Source organism: Taudactylus pleione, unplaced genomic scaffold, assembly GCF_031769625.1.
Source record: "Taudactylus pleione unplaced genomic scaffold, aTauple2 ptg000547l, whole genome shotgun sequence".
In the NCBI taxonomy this organism is placed as follows: Eukaryota; Metazoa; Chordata; class Amphibia; order Anura; family Myobatrachidae; genus Taudactylus; species Taudactylus pleione.
Window position 1 is genome coordinate 2,553,824 of NW_028284949.1, and position 21,905 is coordinate 2,575,728.

The 21,905-nt window shown below is 50.8% G+C and overlaps 1 protein-coding gene across 3 annotated transcripts; it reads left to right on the plus strand.

Moving 5' to 3' along the window:
• The first annotated feature begins 218 nt into the window (after positions 1-218).
• On the plus strand, positions 219-21,511 carry LOC148500766 (uncharacterized). Of its 3 annotated transcripts, none has more exons than XR_015870121.1 (5): positions 219-318; positions 2,388-2,528; positions 10,183-10,372; positions 15,581-15,689; positions 18,117-21,511. XR_015870121.1 is itself a non-coding variant. In XM_088451412.1 (5 exons), exons 2-5 carry the CDS (start codon positions 2,445-2,447, stop codon positions 19,907-19,909), a joined length of 429 nt encoding a protein of 142 aa, XP_088307538.1. In that variant the 5' UTR covers positions 219-318; positions 2,388-2,444; the 3' UTR covers positions 19,910-21,511. The 3 variants fall into 3 exon arrangements, 1 of the variants encoding a protein (XP_088307538.1); XM_088451412.1 differs by lacking the exon at positions 10,183-10,372 and having other exon boundaries at positions 18,117-18,224; positions 19,782-21,511; XR_015870122.1 differs by lacking the exons at positions 2,388-2,528; positions 10,183-10,372.
• Positions 21,512-21,905: the final 394 nt, after the last annotated feature.

A 21,905-nucleotide genomic window follows, 5' to 3' on the forward strand; every position in this document is an offset into this window, starting at 1 on the left:
TCTTTCCCTCTGTCCAAACAATCTGCAATACACCAGAGCACCGCCCCCTGCCTTCCCCCTCGATCTCTGTCCACTGTCACCAAACCTCCTCCCGAACCCCGCCTTCTTTTCCGGCAATCTGCATTTCCTCTATCCCCGCCCCCTGCTTTTATTGTGTCCCCGTTTTGTGCGTTCCACTGAGTCCCGCCCCCTGCGTTCCACAGTCAGGAAGTGTTTATCTATTTGCTGGCTGCATTGCTGCAACTTTCCAGCGACAGTAACTAGGCAGCAGCAGCAGCAGCAGCAGCAGAGGGAGGACATTGCTGTGTCTGGCAGCAGGTAATGAGGTTCTCCACTTGATGTTACTGTGTTGCTGGGGGTATCCTGCTGTCATCTTAATGTGCTGCTTGGAGGGGGGGAATCCAGGGGTCACCTTACTGCGCTGCTGGGGGGGACCCCAGTGTCACCTTACTGTGCTTCTGGGGGAGGGACCCCGGTGTCACCTTACTATGCTGATGAGGGAGACCCCGGTGTCACCTTACTGCACTGCTGGGGGGATCCTGGTGTCACTTTATTGTGCTGCTCTGGGGGACCCAGGTATCACCTTACTGCTCTGCTATGGGGCATCCTGATGTCACCTCACTGTGCATACTGAGCACCTTTCTGCGCTTCTGGGAGGGACCCCGGTGTCACGTTACTGCACTACCACCCTAATGCGCTGCTGGTGTGGACCCCAGTGCCATCCTCCTGTCTGCTGGTGGGGACCCCGGTGTCACATTACTACTGGGGGGGCCCAGGTGTCAGCTTACCGTGGTGCTGGTTGAGACCCCGGTGTCAGCTTACTGCGCTGCTGGACGGGATCCCCGTGTCACCTTTTTGCAGGGCCTGACACATTTTTCTAAAACCTAGGAGCCAGGATGAAAGTTTAGGAGCCAGGTCACTGTTCCCCCCCCCCTCCCCCCCCACTCATAAAATTACAATTGTGAGTGAGGAGCACAACTCTGTCTTATGCAACTGTTATACACACTATACTAGTCCACAAAATGGTCGCAGTTGAATGGATACAATAACCATCCTCCCACAGCCACATTACTGAGCAGCTAACCCCCCTCTCCAGGCAACCAACCCCCAGAAACACCACCCCTCCGCAGCCAAAAATTCCAGGCAAGGAAAGCAGTGGCCGAACTAGAGAGTGGTGGGCCCAGGTGCAAGAATATGCTTTGAGCACCCCTATGCAGTGCCCCCAGTAGTAGTCCCCCCTATGCAGTGCCCCCAGTAGTACCCCCTATGCAGTGCCCCCAGTAGTAGTCCCCCCTATGCAGTGCCTCCTCCAGTAGTAGTCCCCCCTATGCATTGCCCCTATTAGCACCCCCCCTATACAGTGCCCTAGTAGCACCCCCCTTATACAGTGCCCCAGCAGTGGCCACCCCCCATACAGTGCCACCAGTAGTGGCCACCCCCCACCCTATGCAGTGCCCCCAGTAGTGGTCCCCATATACAGTGCCCCCAGTAGTGGTCCCCCTATGTAGTGCCCCCAGAAGTGGTCCCCCCTATACATTTCCCCCAGTAGTAGTCCCCCCTATGCAGTGACCCCAGTAGTAGTCCCCCCTATGCAGTGACCCCAGTAGTAGTCCCCCCTATGCAGTGACCCCAGTAGTAGTCCCCACTATGCATTGCCCCTAGTAGAGGTCCCACCCTGTACAGTGCCCCAGTAGCGGGTCCCCCAAACCGTGTCCACAGTAGCAACCACCCCCCATGCAGTGCCCACTGTAGCAACCACCACCCCTATGCAGTGCCCCTTACACACACACAAAAAAAACACAACTTACCTGATCCCCACTCCTGCTGACGACCACCTCTGTCCGCTCCTCCTGGCCCTCTTCACTATGGGAGAGACGTAATGACGCTGCTGGGGGAGCCGGAAGGCGGAGCTCATGAGTGAGGTGAGCTCCTGCCGGCTCCCTCCATGGACGACACAGCAGCCAATGAGAGTCTGTCTGACTCTCATCGGCTGCTATAACAAACACACAGCTGGCGCTAGCGGCTGTGTGTATGTCACTCTGTAGTGTGGACTGCTCTCGCAGTCTGCACTACACTAGCGGCTGCAGGGGTTGCTGCAAATCTGGTTGACATGGCCCCCGGGTTTTGTCGAGCCCTGGACTAACTGTCAGGTGATATGGCTGACCATTGTATAGGTGTGTACCGTGTACCCAGCTTTACACTGCAATTTAGATTTGAGCTAGGACACGCCGCTCCCAAATCTAAATCTAGGGAAGGGATTCTTTACAGTAAGGGTGATTATGCTGTCTAATTCCTTACCATATAAATGCATTCTTATCTGTAGCAATAAATGGTGGAGGACAAAAAAAACATCAATGTTACCATTTCTGTAATGTTCTCACTTTCAGTTTAGTAACCCATCTACAGAGGAACGTGTACTTCTCTATATCATCTTACAGTCTTAAATGAGGATGGACAAGGCCAGGAGTCACATGACTGAGAGGATATTAGATCTCACCCTGGAGATCATCTATCTGCTTACTGGGGAGGTGAGGGAGTCTGGGAGTGTCACAGTGACATCACTATTATCTCTATTACTAACACAGGGAGGTGAGGGAGTCTGGGAGTTTCATAGTGACATCACTATTATTTCTATTGCTAACTCAGGGACCTGACTGGGGAGGTGAGGGAGTCTGGGAGTGTCACAGTGACATCACTCTTATCTCTATTACTAACACATGGACCTGACTGGTGAGATGAGGGAGTCTGGGAGTATCACAGTGACATCACTATTATCTCTATTACTAACACAAGGACCTGACTGGGGAGGTGAGGGAGTGTCACAGTGACATCACTATTATCTCTATTACTAACACATGGACCTGACTGGGGAGGTGAGGGAGTCTGGGAGTGTCATAGTGACATCACTATTATTTCTATTGCTAACTCAGGGACCTGACTGGGGAGGTGAGGGAGTCTGGGAGTGTCACAGTGACATCACTCTTATCTCTATTACTAACACATGGACCTGACTGGTGAGATGAGGGAGTCTGGGAGTATCACAGTGACATCACTATTATCTCTATTACTAACACAGGGACCTGACTGGGGAGGTGAGGGAGTCTGGGAGTTTCATAGTGACATCACTATTATTTCTATTGCTAACTCAGGGACCTGACGGGGAGGTGAGGGAGTCTGGGAGTGTTACAGTGACATCACTATTTTCTCTATTACTAACACAGGGACCTGACTGGTGAGGTGAGGGAGACTGGGAGTGTCACAGTGACATCACTCTTTTTTCTCTATTACTAACACAGGGACCTGACTGGGGAGGTGATGGAGACTGGGAGTGTCACAGTGACATCACTATTATCTCTATTACTAACACAGGGACCTGACTGGGGAGGTGAGGGAGTCTGGGAGTGTCACAGTGACATCACTATTATCTCTATTACTAACACAGGGACCTGACTGGGGAGGTGAGGGAGTCTGGGAGTGTCACAGTGACATCACTATTATCTCTTACTAACACAGGGACGTGACTGGGGAGATGAGGGAGTCTGGGAGTGTCACAGTGACATCACTTTCTTCTCTATTGCTCACACAACCTGACTGGGGAGAGGATGAATTTTGAGTAGTGTTATTTCTACTTCAGGGTCCATAGGGTATCCACAGGATACCTTGGGGTATAGGTGTGACGTCAGTCGCAGGGCACCAAAGAGTTAAGCTTTCAGCCTCCCAGGATGCACTAGGTCCCCCTCCTATACCCCGCCCCCGGGCCAAGGCACCTCAGTTTAGTTTGGTGCCCGGCCGGAGTCGGGTGCACCTGTTGGAGTGGGGGCTAGAAGAGCCCCTGAAGCTTTTTCTTCATGCAGCTGTGGCTGCACATCTGGATGAACAGCATGGACAGTCAGTCCTGACGTCCATGCTGTCTTCCCTACACCCCGCCGGTACCAGAACGCCGGTACTGATTCGGGGATGCTGGTGGGCGTCTGGGGTCACAGCTACCGGTGACCCCAGATGCTCCGGACCATGGCCGGATTCAAGGGGGACAGAGGTAAGCAGCGGGGTCCCGCGGTGGGTCCCCGCTGATCACATGGTCCTACGTCCCCAGGCAGGGGGCTCCCTGGGGACTGGCTGCAGCGTGGAGCCAGGCGACCAACCTGCGCTTCCACTACCCCCTTGGACAGCGGACCGCAGCAGAGAGGTAGCGCTGCGGCGTCCCAGGGGTTAAATGCATGCCAGGGGAGCGCGCCTTCCCTGTCTCACAGCCGGCGCCTCCCCCGCTGCACACAGCCCTTTCTGCACTGTGCTGACTGGTCCTGTGTCAGCGCTCCTTCCCCAGGCCAGTTTCTCTCTGCTCCTCGGCGGCCATCTTCTCTGCAACGCATGGTGAACGCTGCTGGAAGTCTGGAAGGAAGCATCGTGGTCTGGGTCCCCCCGCATACCTCTCCTCCGCTGTGGCTCAGGTCTGTGTATGCAGCGCTGTGTCCTACCAGGCCCTGTGTCTGTGTAGTTGAGTGATCAGCGCTGTTAGTGCAGGAATTGTTATTTCTCTGCATTGTATGTGACTGTGCTAGCGCTGCCTGTAACTTTTCTTCTCTAAACTGTCAGCTTTATTACTGTCCCTGTTCTTTCTGCTAAAGCCCTTGCGGTGCGGTGCTGCAGGGTGGTCTCTCGCCTATTAATACTTAATTGGTGAGAGAGGTCACATACGTGGTGCCATCATGTCTGAAAGTGATTTTCCCCTCCGGCTACAGTGTACCACGTGCAAAGTACCGTTAGCGGAGGGGGAGGGTAGCGCGGAGGGCCTTTGCCGGCAGTGTTTGTCCATGGCGCGGCCTATTACGGTTACAGCACCGGTATAGGAGCCGCCCTGGGCTTGTTTCGCTCAGGCGTTAACAGCTTTAGTGGGCCAGTTAGCTCCGCAGCCCACGTTTACTCCGATGGGTTTGTCCCAGCAGTCTGTGGTGTCGTCACCCATGCAGGGGTTCCCACGACAATTGGTGGTACCCCACAGTCTCCCTATTTCCCCGCTCCCGGGTTCTCAGGAGCCAGCGTGGGTTAACTCCCTGACGAGTTCTGTACAGCACTTGTCGGATGTGTTGCAAGGGGAGTCTGTGATGCGGCCTCATAAAAGGACGGTGGCGTCTCTGTCCGCTCCTTATGAGGATGACGAAGGGACGTCTGATGATGGGGAGATTCTGGATCCTTACGATCAGGAACCTCTCCATACTAAGGACGCTGATGCTAAGTGCAAAGTATATATTCCTGGACTTATTCGGGCGGTCCGCACAGCCTTGGTGATTGAGGACGAAGTTCCCCCAGCGGCTAAATCTAAGTATGCCTTTTTCAAAGATGTGAAGGGCGATGCCACAGTCTTTCCTCTTTCGGGTCAGTTGGTGGACCATTTAGAGGAGGCGTGGAAACAGCCTGGCAAGCGATACCAGCCGCAGAGACGCCTGGCGGTGGCTTATCCGTTCGCGGATAATTATTTTGCTAAGTGGGAATCCCCTCCACAGGTGGATTCTCACGTGACCCGTCTTGTCCGTGGTGCCACATTGCCGATGCCATCCATGTCCTCCCTTAAGGATGCTACGGACCGCAAGGTAGAAATCTGCCTGAAGTCCGCTTATTCCCTTGCAGGGGGGGCAGCACGGCCGGCTATGGCCATTTGCTGGGTTGCCAGAGCGATGGAGCGCTGGGCGGATTCATTAGAGGCTTCTTTTGAATCCGACTGTCCGGCCGAACAGGCGGAGTTGATTGGCAATCTCCGTGATTCGGCCACCTACATCAACGAGGCAGCTCTAGACATTAGTACTCTGGTGTCTAGAATTTCTTCAGCAGTGGTAGCTGCTCGTTGCACCTTGTGGCTGCGATCCTGGAAGGCGGACGCAGATTCCAAGAAAGGTCTGGAAGCGTTGCCGTTTACCGGAGAAGTTCTCTTCGGTCCGGATCTGGATAAGATTGTGGCCACGCTGGCGGCAGCCAAATCTGCTTGTCTCCCGTCGGCCGCTGCTCCTTCTGGTTCTGGACCATCGTCCTTTCGGTCATCTAGGGCCCAGGGCAGGCCCAAACCACAGTCGTTTCCTCGACAGGCTGGCCCTAAGAAATCGGTCAAGCCCCGGAAGCAGGCATGGAGTACAAGACGTCCGGCCCCCAAGCCAGATGACAAGCCTGCGGCCTGATGGTCCGGGCCTCCCTTTGGGGGATCCCAGGGTGGGAGGCCGCCTGCTACAGTTCGCCCAGTGTTGGTCGACCACTACGACAGACACTTGGGTTCTGGAGGTGGTTTCCCACGGATACGCCCTCTCCTTCCGGCACAGATCCCCGGCTCGCTTCTTCACCACGGGTCTACCATCAGACCGGAACAAGGCTACGGAGCTGCGGAAGGTATTGCACACTATGCTCCAGGCTGGAGTTATAGTGCCTGTTCCATTCTCCCAGAGGGGCCAGGGTTTCTATTCAAATCTATTTTTGGTACAGAAACCCAATGGGTCATATCGTCCGATTCTCAACCTCAAAGCACTCAACAAGTCTTTGCAGGTCCCGAAGTTTCGGATGGAGACCCTACGGTCCATCATTCTGGCGCTGGAACCTGGGGACTACATGGTGTCATTGGACATACAGGACGCTTACCTGCATGTCCCTATTCTTTTGCGCCATCAACAGTTCCTCAGGTTTGAAATCCGCAGCGACCACTTCCAGTTTCGGGCGTTACCTTTTGGCCTGGCAACAGCACCACGTGTTTTCACCAAGGTGATGGCGGTCATGGCGGCTTCAGGGAGTCCGCATGTTGCCGTATTTGGACGACCTGTTATTGGTGGCAGGATCTCCAGAGCTCCTGTTACACCACTTGGACCTGACCATTGCACTGCTGCAACGGCACGGCTGGCTAATCAACTGGCAGAAGTCCACTCTAATCCCGTCTCGGAGGATTCTGCATCTTGGAGCCTTATTGGACTCGGGACAGCAAAGGATCTTCGTGACGGAGGACAAGATCTCTGCTTTACAGTCAAGGGTGCGCAGTTGCCTGCACAGCCGCCGGGTGTCCTTACACTCGGCGATGAGGTTACTGGGCTCCATGGTGTCGGTGTTCGACATGGTGGAATACGCCCAGTTTCACTCCAGACCTCTGCAGCACCTGATCCTGTCCAAGTGGAACGGGCTGCCTCAGTCTCTGAAGTCCCAGACGATTGTGCTCACCCCGGAGGTTCGCCTGTCCCTTGCGTGGTGGTTACAGACGATCCACCTCAACAAGGGACGTCCGTTCTGGGTTCCAAATTGGGTCCTGTTGACAACGGACGCCAGTCTTCGGGGCTGGGGAGCAGTTTCGGGTCCACACTTGTTCCAGGGCAGGTGGACGCCGACAGAAGCGGAGCTTCCAATAAATATCTTGGAACTCTGTGCGGTCTTCAATGCTCTCCAGCAGGCACAGCGGTTTCTCCAGGGTCGCCCGGTGCAGGTCCAGTCGGACAACGCTACCACCGTGGCCTACATAAACAGGCAAGGAGGAACTCGCAGTCGGGCGGCTCTCGTAGAGGTCTCTCGGATCCTGGTTTGGGCGGAGCGCAATCTTCCGGCCATATCAGCGGTCTTCATCCCGGGAGTGCTCAATTGGGAGGCGGACTTTCTAAGTCGCCAAGACGTTCATCCAGGGGAATGGTCCCTGCACCCGGACGTTTTTCAACTACTGGTGGACAGGTGGGGTCTTCCAGAAATCGACCTCATGGCATCCTGGCACAACAACAAGTTGCCGGTGTACGGGTCTCGCACAAGAGACGAAGGGGCGTCTCTGGTGGATGCTCTGTCCGTCCGGTGGACGTTCCGGTTCGCATACCTGTTCCCTCCGGTCTCCCTTCTTCCACGGGTAATCCGGAAATTCAAACAGGAAGGAGGGACGCTCCTGTTGATAGCTCCCGCGTGGCCCAGACGGCACTGGTTCTCAGACCTTCAGGGTCTGTCCGTGGACAGTCCTCTGCGGTTGCCGCTACGACCGGACCTTCTGTCTCAGGGTCCTTGCCTTCACCCGGACCTGACTCGGCTGTCTTTGACGGCGTGGCTGTTGAGACGGCCATGCTGAGGTCCCGGGGGTTTTCCAGCTCTGTGGTGCGTACCATGTTACGAGCTCGGAAACCGTCTTCCGCGAGGATATACCATCGCGTGTGGCATACGTTCTTCCAGTGGTGTCGACCGAGAGGTTATGCACCGCGGGAGTTTCGTCTGTCTCGGATTCTCGCCTTCCTGCAAGCGGGACTAGATCATGGGCTTCGCCTTGCTTCTTTGAAGGTACAGGTTTCGGCCCTATCTGTCTGGTTTCACCGTAGGATTGCTACAATCCCGGATGTGCGCACCTTTATGCAGGGTGTTCTCCGCATTCAGCCGCCCTTTGTTCCACCTGTGGCGCCTTGGGATTTGGCTGTGGTCCTGAGGGCTCTCCAAGGACCGCCGTTTGAACCACTGGGCTCAGTGGATCTTAAATGGCTAACAGCTAAGACTGTTTTCCTTCTGGCCATTGCTTCGGCCAGACGTGTTTCTGAGTTAGGGGCTCTTTCTTGCAGACCCCCTTTCTTGGTTTTTCATGGGAACAGGGCAGTGCTCCGCACTCGGCCCGAGTTTCTTCCCAAAATTGTTTCCCAGTTTCATGTTAACGAGGAAATAGTTGTTCCGGCCTTTAACTCACCGGGTCTTTCCGTGGGTGAGGCCTCTTTGGATGTTGTGCGGGCCTTAAGGACTTATGTTGACCGCACTTCTTCGTTTAGGAAGTCGGACGCTTTGTTTGTCCTCTATGGCTTCCGTAAAAAGGGTTGGCCTGCTTCAAAGCAAACTTTGGCAGCCTGGATCCGTATGGCTATTTCTGAAGCTTATCTTCATGAAGGCCAACCGGTCCCTCCTTCTCTGAAGGCTCATTCCACTAGGTCTGTGGGTCCTTCGTGGGCAGCTCGACGTGGTGCCTCGGCAGTTCAGATCTGCAAGGCTGCTACGTGGTCTTCTGTCCATACCTTCGTGAGGTATTACAGGTTTGACACCTTCGCCTCTCAGGATGCTTCCTTCGGGCGGCGGATTCTCCTTTCTGCACAGGAGCGTCCCCACCCTTAAAGGATACTGCTTTGGGACATCCCCAAGGTATCCTGTGGATACCCTATGGACCCTGAAGTAGAAAATATGAGATATGGTAAGAACTTACCCTTGTTATCTCTATTTCTACGAAGTCCATAGGGTTCCACAGGACTCCCGCCCTGTCGCACCTGTGCTGCAGATGGGCTTTGCTCTGGTCACCGGTTTTCCGTCTCCCTCTGGTGAGAATGTGATTCTTGTATGTGTCCAGATCTTTGTTCTCTCTCTTCCTTCTCCTCCTCCGGCCTATGGCTTGGTAACTAACTGAGGTGCCTTGGCCCGGGGGCGGGGTATAGGAGGGGGACCTAGTGCATCCTGGGAGGCTGAAGGCTTAACTCTTTGGTGCCCTGCGACTGACGTCACACCTATACCCCAAGGTATCCTGTGGAACCCTATGGACTTCGTAGAAATAGAGATAACAAGGGTAAGTTCTTACCATATCTCATATTTTTTTTTTTAACACCCTGTACCAGTCACAACCCGTGCAGTACCGCTTCTTACCTGGGGTGTTGCTTTCTACTCTTGTGCCTCTAGCACGCTCTGGTCTGTATATTGGTGCGTACACACGGTACGATTAAACAGGACGATATTAACAACAACGATATCGATCATATTGTTATCGTTCATATCGTCCTGTTTTGGGGCCCTTTTAACCCCCGAACGATGGACAATATCGATAATCGCCCGTGCATGCAGGCCAACCTCCTGGTTACTATAGGGACTCACGATGGTTGATCGCGGGTCGTTATAGTCGTTCGGGTGTTGGTGCATGTGCTGGATATTCAATATCGAACATCCAGCACAGCATGGCGATCAGACAACGATCATCTGATTGTCGTCTGATCGACCCGTGTGTACGGTCATATGAGAAGTATGTTGCATCAGCTGAGTGTGCTAGAAGCACCAGAGCAGAGAACGACACCCCAGGCAAAAATTGGGTACTGCATAGGTTGTGACAGGTGCAGGGTGCTAGAATGAACACTATTTGAGACCATCACTGTGACATGCCTCTTTTTCTCTACTTTATCACACACATTTTAAGTTCTGCCTATCCATCTTGATATTCAGTATTTTCTCAACACACAGTATTACAAAGTAGTGAAGAAGATAGGTGAATGTGAGACACCCAGCAGCCGTCCCCGTGTGTCAGTAAATCTGAGCAGGACACAGAGCCCCATCACGGTGCCTCCACCTCACTTCACTGATACTTGAGAGACACAATGACCAGAAGATCCTGGAACTCACCAACAAGATCATTCAGCTGCTGACTGGAGAGGTGACTGCTGGGAATGGGACATTATACAGTAACACCAGGGGATGTGTCTGGGTGATGACTGGAGAGGTGACTGCTGGGAATGGGACATTATACAGTAACACCCGGGGATGTGTCTGGGTGATGACTGGAGAGGTGACTGCTGGGAATGGGACATTATACAGTAACACCAGGGGATGTGTCTGGGTGATGACTGGAGAGGTGACTGCTGGGAATGGGACATTATACAGTAACACCCGGGGATGTGTCTGGGTGATGACTGGAGAGGTGACTGCTGGGAATGGGACATTATACAGTAACACCAGGGGATGTGTCTGGGTGATGACTGGAGAGGTGACTGCTGGGAATGGGACATTATACAGTAACACCAGGGGATGTGTCTGGGTGATGACTGGAGAGGTGACTGCTGGGAATGGGACATTATACAGTAACACCAGGGGATGTGTCTGGGTGATGACTGGAGAGGTGACTGCTGGGAATGGGACATTATACAGTAACACCAGGGGATGTCTGGATGATGACTGTATCATTGTGTGTGTCAGGTTCCTTTAAGGTGTGAGGACGTCACTGTCTGTTTCTCCATGGAGAAATGTATTTATTATTTATTATCAGTTATTTATATAGCGCAGACAAATTCTGCAGCGCTTTACAGAGAATATTTGGCCATTCACATCAGTCCCTGCCCCAGTGGAGCTTACAATCTATATTCCCTATCACATGCGCACACACATACACACTAGGGTTAATTTGTGTTGGGAGCCAATTAACCTACCAGTATATTTTTGGAGTGTGGGAGGAAACCGGAGTACCCGGAGAAAACCCAGGCAAGCACAGGGAGAATATACAAACTCCACACAGGTAGGGCCATGGTGCGAATCGAACCCATGACCTCAGTGCTGTGAGGCAGTAATGCTAACCATTACACCATCTGTGCTGCCCAAATTGGAGTATATAGAAGGACACAGGGGTCTGTACAAGGACGTGATGATGGAGAATCACCGGCCCCTCACATCACTGGGTAACAGGAGACTGTCATTTATTGTGATGGGGAGAGCAGCTATGGGGGGTAACCTAGATAAACATCATCTGATAATCATATATATAAAATTAGCTGTGATACCCAGCGTGCCCGGGTTGAAGACTGGACCCTGAAGTACATCTGCAGCCTTTATTTGTTTACATTGTCCACGCCTATAACACCATTCCATTGATCATGGAAAGGACCCCACTGTTTGCTAACATACCATGCAAGCAGTGACATAACTACCGTGGGCGCAAGGTGTGCTGCTGCTATGGTGCCCAAGCTGACTCTGCGGCCTGCCACTCCCCGTGTACCCAGTCACGCACAAGGTGGATCGGTCCAGTCAGGGCTCTTCGGGATGTCAGCGTTGTTGATTTGGTGCGGATCGCCAGCTGATTACAGCTGGCACACCGATCGGCAGCCAATCAGCAGTGGCGGCTCTTGATTGGCTGCTGGCCCTCAAGCTCCGATTGGCTCACCACCAGCACCAGATGTAATTTGTGCCAGTGCTGTCTGTCCATGTCTGCTGCTGCTTGCCGGAGTGCCAACTGTAATTAGCTGCTGACCTGGCACCACATCCACACCTGCTGGCTGCTGATGGCACACAGGGGAAGGCGAGAGGCTGCTAGAGGGACACAGGAAGGTGAGTTGCTGGGTAGGCATAATGTGTAAGGGGCATTACTGTGTGGTATCATGTTATTAGGGGCATTGCTGTGTGGCATAATATGTAAGGCACTACCATTGTGTGGAAAAATGTGTTATTTGGGGCACTTACTACTATGTGGCGTAATCTGTAAAGGGCATTACTGTGTGGTATCAGTGGCGTCACCCGGGTGTTACCCAACAAGGTGTGACACCAAGGTGTAGCCTCCCCTTCAGTGACAGGAGCATTTGCAGCATTTGGCTCCTGACATAATGAGGGATCCGGCACTGCACACAAGGGACCTCCTGCGCACCCCCCTCCAGTAAGAAGAACGGGACCACCGGGTTTCAGACACATCAGGTCCCGAAAAAAAACCCTGATAAGTGCCGTTGTCAGGCCGACTTCGGGGCTAATTGGATAGCCACGAGTGAGCCCCGGGCGAGCTAATTAGCCGTGGTAATTTACCGCAGCTAATTGGATATGGCCCCAAATCGTGACCACGACTGCCAGGGAGCATGCCACTTTTGATTGAAGCATATAATTCATAATAAACTAATAGCTCCGTTTTAATACATGCTGTATGGTTACTGTGAGCGATGCTGTATGGTTGCTGTAATCGATGTTACTGCGAGCGATACCGTATGGTTGCTGCGAGTGATACTGTATGGTTGCTGCGAGCAATGCTGTATGATTACTATGCTGTATGGTTACTGTGAGCAATGCTGTATGGAATGTATGGTTGCTGCGAGCGATGTATGGTTGCTGCGAGCGAGTGGTTACTGTGAGTGATGCTGTATGGTTACTGTGAGCAATGCTGTATGGAATGTATGGTTGCTGCAAGCGATGTTGTATGGTTGCTGCGAGTGATGCTGTATGGTTGCTGCTCACCGATGATTACAGCAATGCCCGGAGCATACTGAGGATGCCCCGGGGAGCTGTAAAGACAGCGGTGGGACCATCTGAATCATCTTAAAGACACTACAGACAGCACTGCTGCATAGATTCTGCCTGCAGGGTAACATTCTAGGCACTCTGCTACCCAGATGAGGCTAGCAGAAAAAAGCTCTTAGGGCCAGACCAAATGATTCCAGGGGCCTTATACGGCCCCTGAGCCTGAGGTTCCCCATCCCTGATCTAGTTAATCCTCAATTCAGAACATGTTTGTCTCTAAGAGGAGTTCTATAATATCCAGGCCCTGAGGAGACGCATATGACAGATTGATACACAGCCTGGTGGAGGAGTGAGGTTTCCTGCTCCTGTGACACAAAGTGGCACAAACATTTATTCCAAGCTTTTCCTGGTAGGAAAAACACCAGGAGATATTCTACAGTTCTCCACATGAGCCATCTTAATTAATTTTCGCACGTTGTCAGTTCAGTCCATATAGAAAGTAAATTACCTTACTTTAATAAATCTACACATTCCTATTACAGCTCAACATCATTTCCTCAGATCTTTCGTACTCTGTCATCATGGCGTGGCTTTATTTAGACAACCTTCTTGTGACCGAAAAGTCAAAGTACGTCGCCAAAATCAGAACAGCTTAGGAGATGACTTTCCTACAGGAACACGGTCTCATCATCAATACAGCAGGAAGTCATCTTGTGCTTTGTCAACAGGTGTCATTTTTGGAACTTACACAAGATGGGCACAGCACGAGACACAGCGTCTTTGCCACATGAAAGACTTGTCAAAGATCAACTTCTCGCTTGGCAAGTTCAGTCTTTTCGAAAACTTCCAATAATGGATTTTCTTCATCTCCTAGGCATGTTCTTAGCCGCCATAGTTCAGGTTCTCTAGATCGCTATATCAGACTTTGCAAGGATATTCTTGGATGGTGGCTCTACACAACTGTTTTGCATTCCTTTGCATTTGACCTTTGATGACCTTGTCTAGGAGCCTTTTGTTGCTCTCCAGCACTTTGCAGCTTCACTAAGGCTCCCAGGCAATTGGACAATGTGCAACCCAGTTCCTGGCTATAGCTTTTGAGCTTCAGTAGGATATCGACACCTTGGATTCTACCTTTTGCCAGGTTCTCCAATACACTTAAGGATGAACTGGCTTCCAGCGAGCTTCCATCTTTCTTTGACAAACTTATAAGCCTGTGTCACAAAGTCGTTTCAGGTAGTGGCTTCAGGAAAAGGAGCAGTCCCGCCATTCCACCTTTAGGCTGGCACCTCATTTTCAATTGCCAAAATTACTCCAGTGGAACCCATGAAGCTTGGACAACCCTGATTGTCCCCAAAAGAGGTCCAAGAACGGTCTGTGTTTATACTGTGCTGCATGGTATCAACGAGCTAGGCTTTGGAGTCGATAGGCTCCAAAGCCTAGCTGGTAGCGCAGAGGCCATACTTGGTTCATTTGACTGCACTCCCTCTACCATCTAAGTCAAAACTTCTCCATGCTCCTGGAGGATCAGCTCAGTTGTCTCTTTATTCTAGGGCATCCAGGGAGCTTAGTCAACACTTTTGTTGTTGCTAAACTTACTTTACCCACCTAAGACCTAATTCTACAAATTGTTCTCACGGTTATTATAAAATTTTATATCCCTCACTTTGTTGCACGTGGCAGGCACAGGTATCCGATTATATCAATTCAATCTTGGAGAATAGACATAAAGAGGTTACTACTAACACAGGAGATCAGACTTCCTCAAATAGACCTCATGGCAACATCTTCAAACACTGAGCTTGATTCTATCTTGTCAAGGGACACCAGAGCAAAGGGAATAGATGTGTACTTGATGCCATGGCACTATCTGCTGGACTATTTGCTCATTCCTTCACCTCGCACCTGATCGAGAGAAGCAGTAGAGGTCATGGCAGTATTACTATTCTGGCTGCTTCCCAGGGGCTTGGGGAATGTTGCTGGAACAGCCATGGCATTGGGCACATTGCTCAGATTGCACCAGGAACTGATTCTTCATCCAAACCCAGGTGTCCAGTCATTGAGGGCATAGAGTTTGAGCAGTCACTGCTGAGACAAAATGATTGAGAGAACTTTTTAAAGCCTGGAAACATCATTTTTCCTTGATTTACAATAAGATTGGTTGACATTAGTTCGGTGGTGCAGACCTTCTCTACTGTCTACGGCTTATCTCACCATGTTACAAGGGATTTGCAGAAAGTCAACCTTCTACAGATGTTATTTCCATGCCGACATATCAACAATGTTGTCATTATGGCTGGTATTGTGAATGCATCCCCTGTTCATTATATTTAACCCAGTTGCTTTCATTGCTATATTGCTGGAGCACTTTCCATACATGATGGGCTGCCTTGGAGTTTGAAAAGGAAATTAGAGCATAATCCGCCATTATTTCATACTCCATGGTAGCACAATACTGACGCTCATGTTGTCTGTTATGTAGGATATATTGGGAAGGTTCTCAAAGACACCAATGAAAGAAGGAGTCCTTTTATATACCTTCTGAAGGAGTTCTTCTTCCTGTCTCTACTCAGCTGACTAAAGAGTTAACTCAATAACTAAATTACAGCTGCTAGGGAGTATTTAAAAAAAAATATTTTTTTTCTTCTTTAATATTTAGGATGAAAACCTCAGTGATTTTCAAATTGTTATAGAAGAGATAAAAAAGGAGGAGGATGAGCTCCGTGTTATTATCAAAGAGGAGGAAATCCCTACAGGTAACAGCACAGGTGAGTAATAATCACTAAGTACAGAACAGTCACATATTCTTCTTGTTCTATCACTACAGCAGTCTCTTATCCTACACCCTCCTCTCACTACAGCCATCTCTTATCCTACACTCTCCTCTGTCACTACAGCCATCTCTTATCCTACACCTTCCTCTGTCACTACAGCATCTCTTATCCTACACCGTCCTCTGTCACTACAGCAATCTCTTATCCTACACCCTCCTCTGTCACTACAGCATCTCTTATCCTACACCTTCCTCTGTCACTACAGCACTCTCTTATCCTACACTCTCCTCTGTCACTACAGCAATCTCTTATCCTACACTCTCCTCTGTCACTACAGCAATCTCTTATCCTACACCCTCCTCTGTCACTACAGCACTCTCTTATCCTACACCCTCCTCTGTCACTACAGCCATCTCTTATCCTACACCCTCCTCTGTCACTACAGCCATCTCTTATCCTACACCCTCCTCTGTCACTACAGCCATCTCTTATCCTACACCTTCCTCTGTCACTACAGCAATCTCTTATCCTACACCCTCGTCTGTCACTACAGCAATCTCTTATCCTACACCCTCCTCTGTCACTACAGCCATCTCTTATCCTACACCCTCCTCTGTCACTACAGCCATCTCTTATCCTACACCCTCCTCTGTCACTACAGCCATCTCTTATCCTACACCTTCCTCTGTCACTACAGCAATCTCTTATCCTACACCCTCCTCTGTCACTACAGCATCTCTTATACTACACCCTCCTCTGTCACTACAGCATCTCTTATCCTACACCTTCCTCTGTCACTACAGCACTCTCTTATCCTACACTCTCCTCTGTCACTACAGCAATCTCTTATCCTACACTCTCCTCTGTCACTACAGCAATCTCTTATCCTACACCCTCCTCTGTCACTACAGCACTCTCTTATCCTACACCCTCCTCTGTCACTACAGCCATCTCTTATCCTACACCCTCCTCTGTCACTACAGCCATCTCTTATCCTACACCCTCCTCTGTCACTACAGCCATCTCTTATCCTACACCTTCCTCTGTCACTACAGCAATCTCTTATCCTACACCCTCGTCTGTCACTACAGCAATCTCTTATCCTACACCCTCCTCTGTCACTACAGCCATCTCTTATCCTACACCCTCCTCTGTCACTACAGCCATCTCTTATCCTACACCCTCCTCTGTCACTACAGCCATCTCTTATCCTACACCTTCCTCTGTCACTACAGCAATCTCTTATCCTACACCCTCCTCTGTCACTACAGCATCTCTTATCCTACACCTTCCTCTGTCACTACAGCACTCTCTTATCCTACACTCTCCTCTGTCACTACAGCAATCTCTTGTCCTACACCCTCCTCCTTCACTACAGCACTCTCTTATCCTACACCCTCCTCTGTCACTACAGCAATCTCTTATCCTACACTCTCCTCTGTCACTACAGCAATCTCTTATCCTACACCCTCCTCTGTCACTACAGCAATCTCTTATCCTACACCCTCCTCTGTCACTACAGCCATCTCTTATCCTACACCCTCCTCCTTCACTACAGCACTCTCTTATCCTACACCTTCCTCCGTCACTACAGCACTCTCTTATCCTACACCTTCCTCTGTCACTACAGCAATCTCGTATCCTACACCCTCCTCTGTCACTACAGCACTCTCTTATCCTACACCTTCCTCTGTCACTACAGCACTCTCTTATCCTACACTCTCCTCTGTCACTACAGCACTCTCTTATCCTACACCTTCCTCTGTCACTACAGCAATCTCTTATCCTACACCCTCCTCTGTCACTACAGCATCTCTTATCCTACACCTTCCTCTGTCACTACAGCACTCTCTTATCCTACACTCTCCTCTGTCACTACAGCAATCTCTTATCCTACACCCTCCTCCTTCACTACAGCACTCTCTTATCCTACACCCTCCTCTGTCACTACAGCAATCTCTTATCCTACACCCTCCTCTGTCACTACAGCAATCTCTTATCCTACACCCTCATCTGTCACTACAGCCATCTCTTATCCTACACCTTCCTCTGTCACTACAGCACTCTCTTATCCTACACTCTCCTCTGTCACTACAGCAATCTCTTATCCTACACCCTCCTCCTTCACTACAGCACTCTCTTATCCTACACCCTCCTCTGTCACTACAGCAATCTCTTATCCTACACTCTCCACTGTCACTACAGCAATCTCTTATCCTACACCCTCCTCTGTCACTACAGCACTCTCTTATCCTACACCCTCCTCTGTCACTACAGCCATCTCTTATCCTACACCCTCCTCTGTCACTACAGCCATCTCTTATCCTACACCCTCCTCTGTCACTACAGCCATCTCTTATCCTACACCCTCCACTGTCACTACAGCAATCTCTTATCCTACACCCTCCTCTGTCACTACAGCAATCTCTTATCCTGGAATTGGTATGATTTCCGTCAGCGGCAGCCCGACATCAGCAGAGATCCCGGCAGCGGAAGCCCGACAGCGCTGGAAATCCCGATCGTGGATAGGTAAGTATTGTCTAACCTAACCCTAACCCTCCTTACAGGTGCCTAACCCTAACCTCCCCCCCCAAGTGCCTAACCCCAACCACCCCCTTCCCCGCTGCCTAAACCTAAGTCCCCCGTGGGGGTGCCTAACCCTAATCCTCCCTCCCCCTAGCCTAACCCTAACCCTCCCGGGGGGGTGCCTAACCCTAAGTCCCCCCCGGGAGCCCTAAACCTAACCCCCCACCCCCCCCCCACCCCCGCGGCTGTCCGCTCGCGGCGCCCGGCAACACTACGATCGGGATGCCGGTCTCCTGGCGTCTGGGAAATGCCGGGCGTCTACATGTAGACGCCTGGCATTTCACCCTTGCCGGGATATGACAGTCGGGAAGCCGGCTGCCGGTATTTAGGCAGTCTGCTTCCCAATTGCATACCCTTATCCTACACCCTCCTCTGTCACTACGGCAATCTCTTATCCTAAACCCTCCTCTGTCACTACGGTAATCTCTTATCCTAAACCCTCCTCTGTCACTACGGTAATCTCTTATCCTAAACCCTCCTCTGTCACTACAGCAATGTCTTATCCTACACCCTCCTCTGTCACTACAGCCATCTCTTATCCTACACCCTCCTCTGTCACTACAGCAGTCTCTTATCCTACACCCTCCTCTGTCACTACAGCCATCTCTTATTCTACACCCTCCTCTGTCACTACAGCCATCTCTTATCCTACACCCTCCTCTGTCACTACAGCCATCTCTTATCCTACACCCTCCTCTGTCACTACAGCACTCTCTTATCCTACACCCTCCGCTGTCACTACAGCAATCTATAATCCTACACCCTCCGCTGTCACTACAGCCATCTCTTATCCTACACCCTCCTCTGTCACTACAGCCATCTCTTATCCTACACCTTCCTCTGTCACTACAGCACTCTCTTATCCTACACTCTCCTCTGTCACTACAGCAATCTCTTATCCTACACCCTCCTCCTTCACTACAGCACTCTCTTATCCTACACCCTCCTCTGTCACTACAGCAATCTCTTATCCTACACCCTCCTCTGTCACTACAGCAATCTCTTATCCTACACCCTCATCTGTCACTACAGCCATCTCTTATCCTACACCCTCCTCTGTCACTACAGCCATCTCTTATCCTACACCTTCCTCTGTCACTACAGCACTCTCTTATCCTACACTCTCCTCTGTCACTACAGCAATCTCTTATCCTACACCCTCCTCCTTCACTACAGCACTCTCTTATCCTACACCCTCCTCTGTCACTACAGCAATCTCTTATCCTACACTCTCCACTGTCACTACAGCAATCTCTTATCCTACACCCTCCTCTGTCACTACAGCACTCTCTTATCCTACACCCTCCTCTGTCACTACAGCCATCTCTTATCCTACACCCTCCTCTGTCACTACAGCCATCTCTTATCCTACACCCTCCTCTGTCACTACAGCCATCTCTTATCCTACACCCTCCTCTGTCACTACAGCCATCTCTTATCCTACACCCTCCACTGTCACTACAGCAATCTCTTATCCTACACCCTCCTCTGTCACTACAGCAATCTCTTATCCTGGAATTGGTATGATTTCCGTCAGCGGCAGCCCGACATCAGCAGAGATCCCGGCAGCGGAAGCCCGACAGCGCTGGAAATCCCGATCGTGGATAGGTAAGTATTGTCTAACCTAACCCTAACCCTCCTTACAGGTGCCTAACCCTAACCTCCCCCCCCAAGTGCCTAACCCCAACCACCCCCTTCCCCGCTGCCTAAACCTAAGTCCCCCGTGGGGGTGCCTAACCCTAATCCTCCCTCCCCCTAGCCTAACCCTAACCCTCCCGGGGGGGTGCCTAACCCTAAGTCCCCCCCGGGAGCCCTAAACCTAACCCCCCACCCCCCCCCCCCCACCCCCGCGGCTGTCCGCTCGCGGCGCCCGGCAACACTACGATCGGGATGCCGGTCTCCTGGCGTCTGGGAAATGCCGGGCGTCTACATGTAGACGCCTGGCATTTCACCCTTGCCGGGATATGACAGTCGGGAAGCCGGCTGCCGGTATTTAGGCAGTCTGCTTCCCAATTGCATACCCTTATCCTACACCCTCCTCTGTCACTACGGCAATCTCTTATCCTAAACCCTCCTCTGTCACTACGGTAATCTCTTATCCTAAACCCTCCTCTGTCACTACGGTAATCTCTTATCCTAAACCCTCCTCTGTCACTACAGCAATGTCTTATCCTACACCCTCCTCTGTCACTACAGCCATCTCTTATCCTACACCCTCCTCTGTCACTACAGCAGTCTCTTATCCTACACCCTCCTCTGTCACTACAGCCATCTCTTATCCTACACCCTCCTCTGTCACTACAGCCATCTCTTATCCTACACCCTCCTCTGTCACTACAGCACTCTCTTATCCTACACCCTCCGCTGTCACTACAGCACTCTCTTATCCTACACCCTCCGCTGTCACTACAGCCATCTCTTATCCTACACCCTCCTCTGTCACTACAGCACTCTCTTATCCTACACCCTCCGCTGTCACTACAGCAATCTATAATCCTACACCCTCCGCTGTCACTACAGCCCTTTTTAGTCTCCTGCTCTCCCCCTCACATCATGTCACTGTGTGTTACCAGCACAGAGATCTGACCAGTCTCCTCCCCACACTCTCTGGTGTATCTCCTACATCAGGAGCCATCAGCCCCTATTATACACCTGCTCTTATCCACTTTAGGTCGTTATAACTGACTGCATTACATGAGTATCAAAACACTACTGATTGACAGTCTCTGGACATATTGTTTAGTGGTTGTAGACTATGTTGTGACTTTGCAGTTGTTTTATTGCTTTATCTTTTCAGGATCCATACCACATGGATGTTGATATCCAGCACTGGCTTACATGGGAGGAGGGTTCTGAGTACCCAGAACAACTCCAACCCTTCCCCCTCCCCCTTTAATCATGCATAAATCCCCCCCCCCCCACCTCCTATACTGGCTATATAGAGTGGGTGGGGCCAGTATTATCAGCCTCTCCCTAAAATAACACATTTTGTCATTGTCAAACTACATGTGAATCTAACTGTATATTATAATTGATATATTATATATGTGTGTGTATATATCTATACGTGTGTGTCCTTACATGAGTTATTGTGATCACCCTGGGAAGTTTAGTTGGGACAGAATTGCAGCTGAATTGTTTATAAGACAGTTACAGTTATTAGTATAAGTGATAGCAGAAATGTGTATACAGACTTTCCAATCAGAAAAGTATATTGGTACCATTGAGTAGTGGAGTGTAATAAACTAAACGTTTTAAAGCTGACTGGTTGGAACTTTATCTCTCTCCCAGCTTTCATAAATCTCTCCCTGGGTTTTATAACGAGCTCTGCAACCTTCTCACTAGATCTCGTAATTCCCTATCTGGGTTTCCTGGAAATAATGTTACCGGTAAATGGATTGCTTTTTGCATGCATCCGAGCCTGGTGTCAGCAACGTTCAAGATCTATGAGTGACTCAAAGTTGTGCTCATCCCAGCCGCAACTTCACTTACGTAAGAGCAGGCGTAACTGGGCGTCCATGCGTTGGCTAAGTGTCCCGTTTTGAGCGCACGTAGAGATGCATCTGATTTCAGACCGTTCTCTTGCACCAAAGATACGGCTGGCACTACTCTCACGAGCAGATA

Coding starts and splice junctions, on each gene's coding strand:
- LOC148500766 (XM_088451412.1), top strand. CDS start 2,445: ATGAGGATGGACAAGGCCAGGAGTCACATGACTGAGAGGATATTAGAT. Junction 2,529..15,580: donor TCTATCTGCTTACTGGGGAG/GTGAGGGAGTCT, acceptor TTTAATATTTAG/GATGAAAACCTCAGTGATTT. Junction 15,690..18,116: donor CCCTACAGGTAACAGCACAG/GTGAGTAATAAT, acceptor CTGTCACTACAG/CAATCTCTTATCCTGGAATT.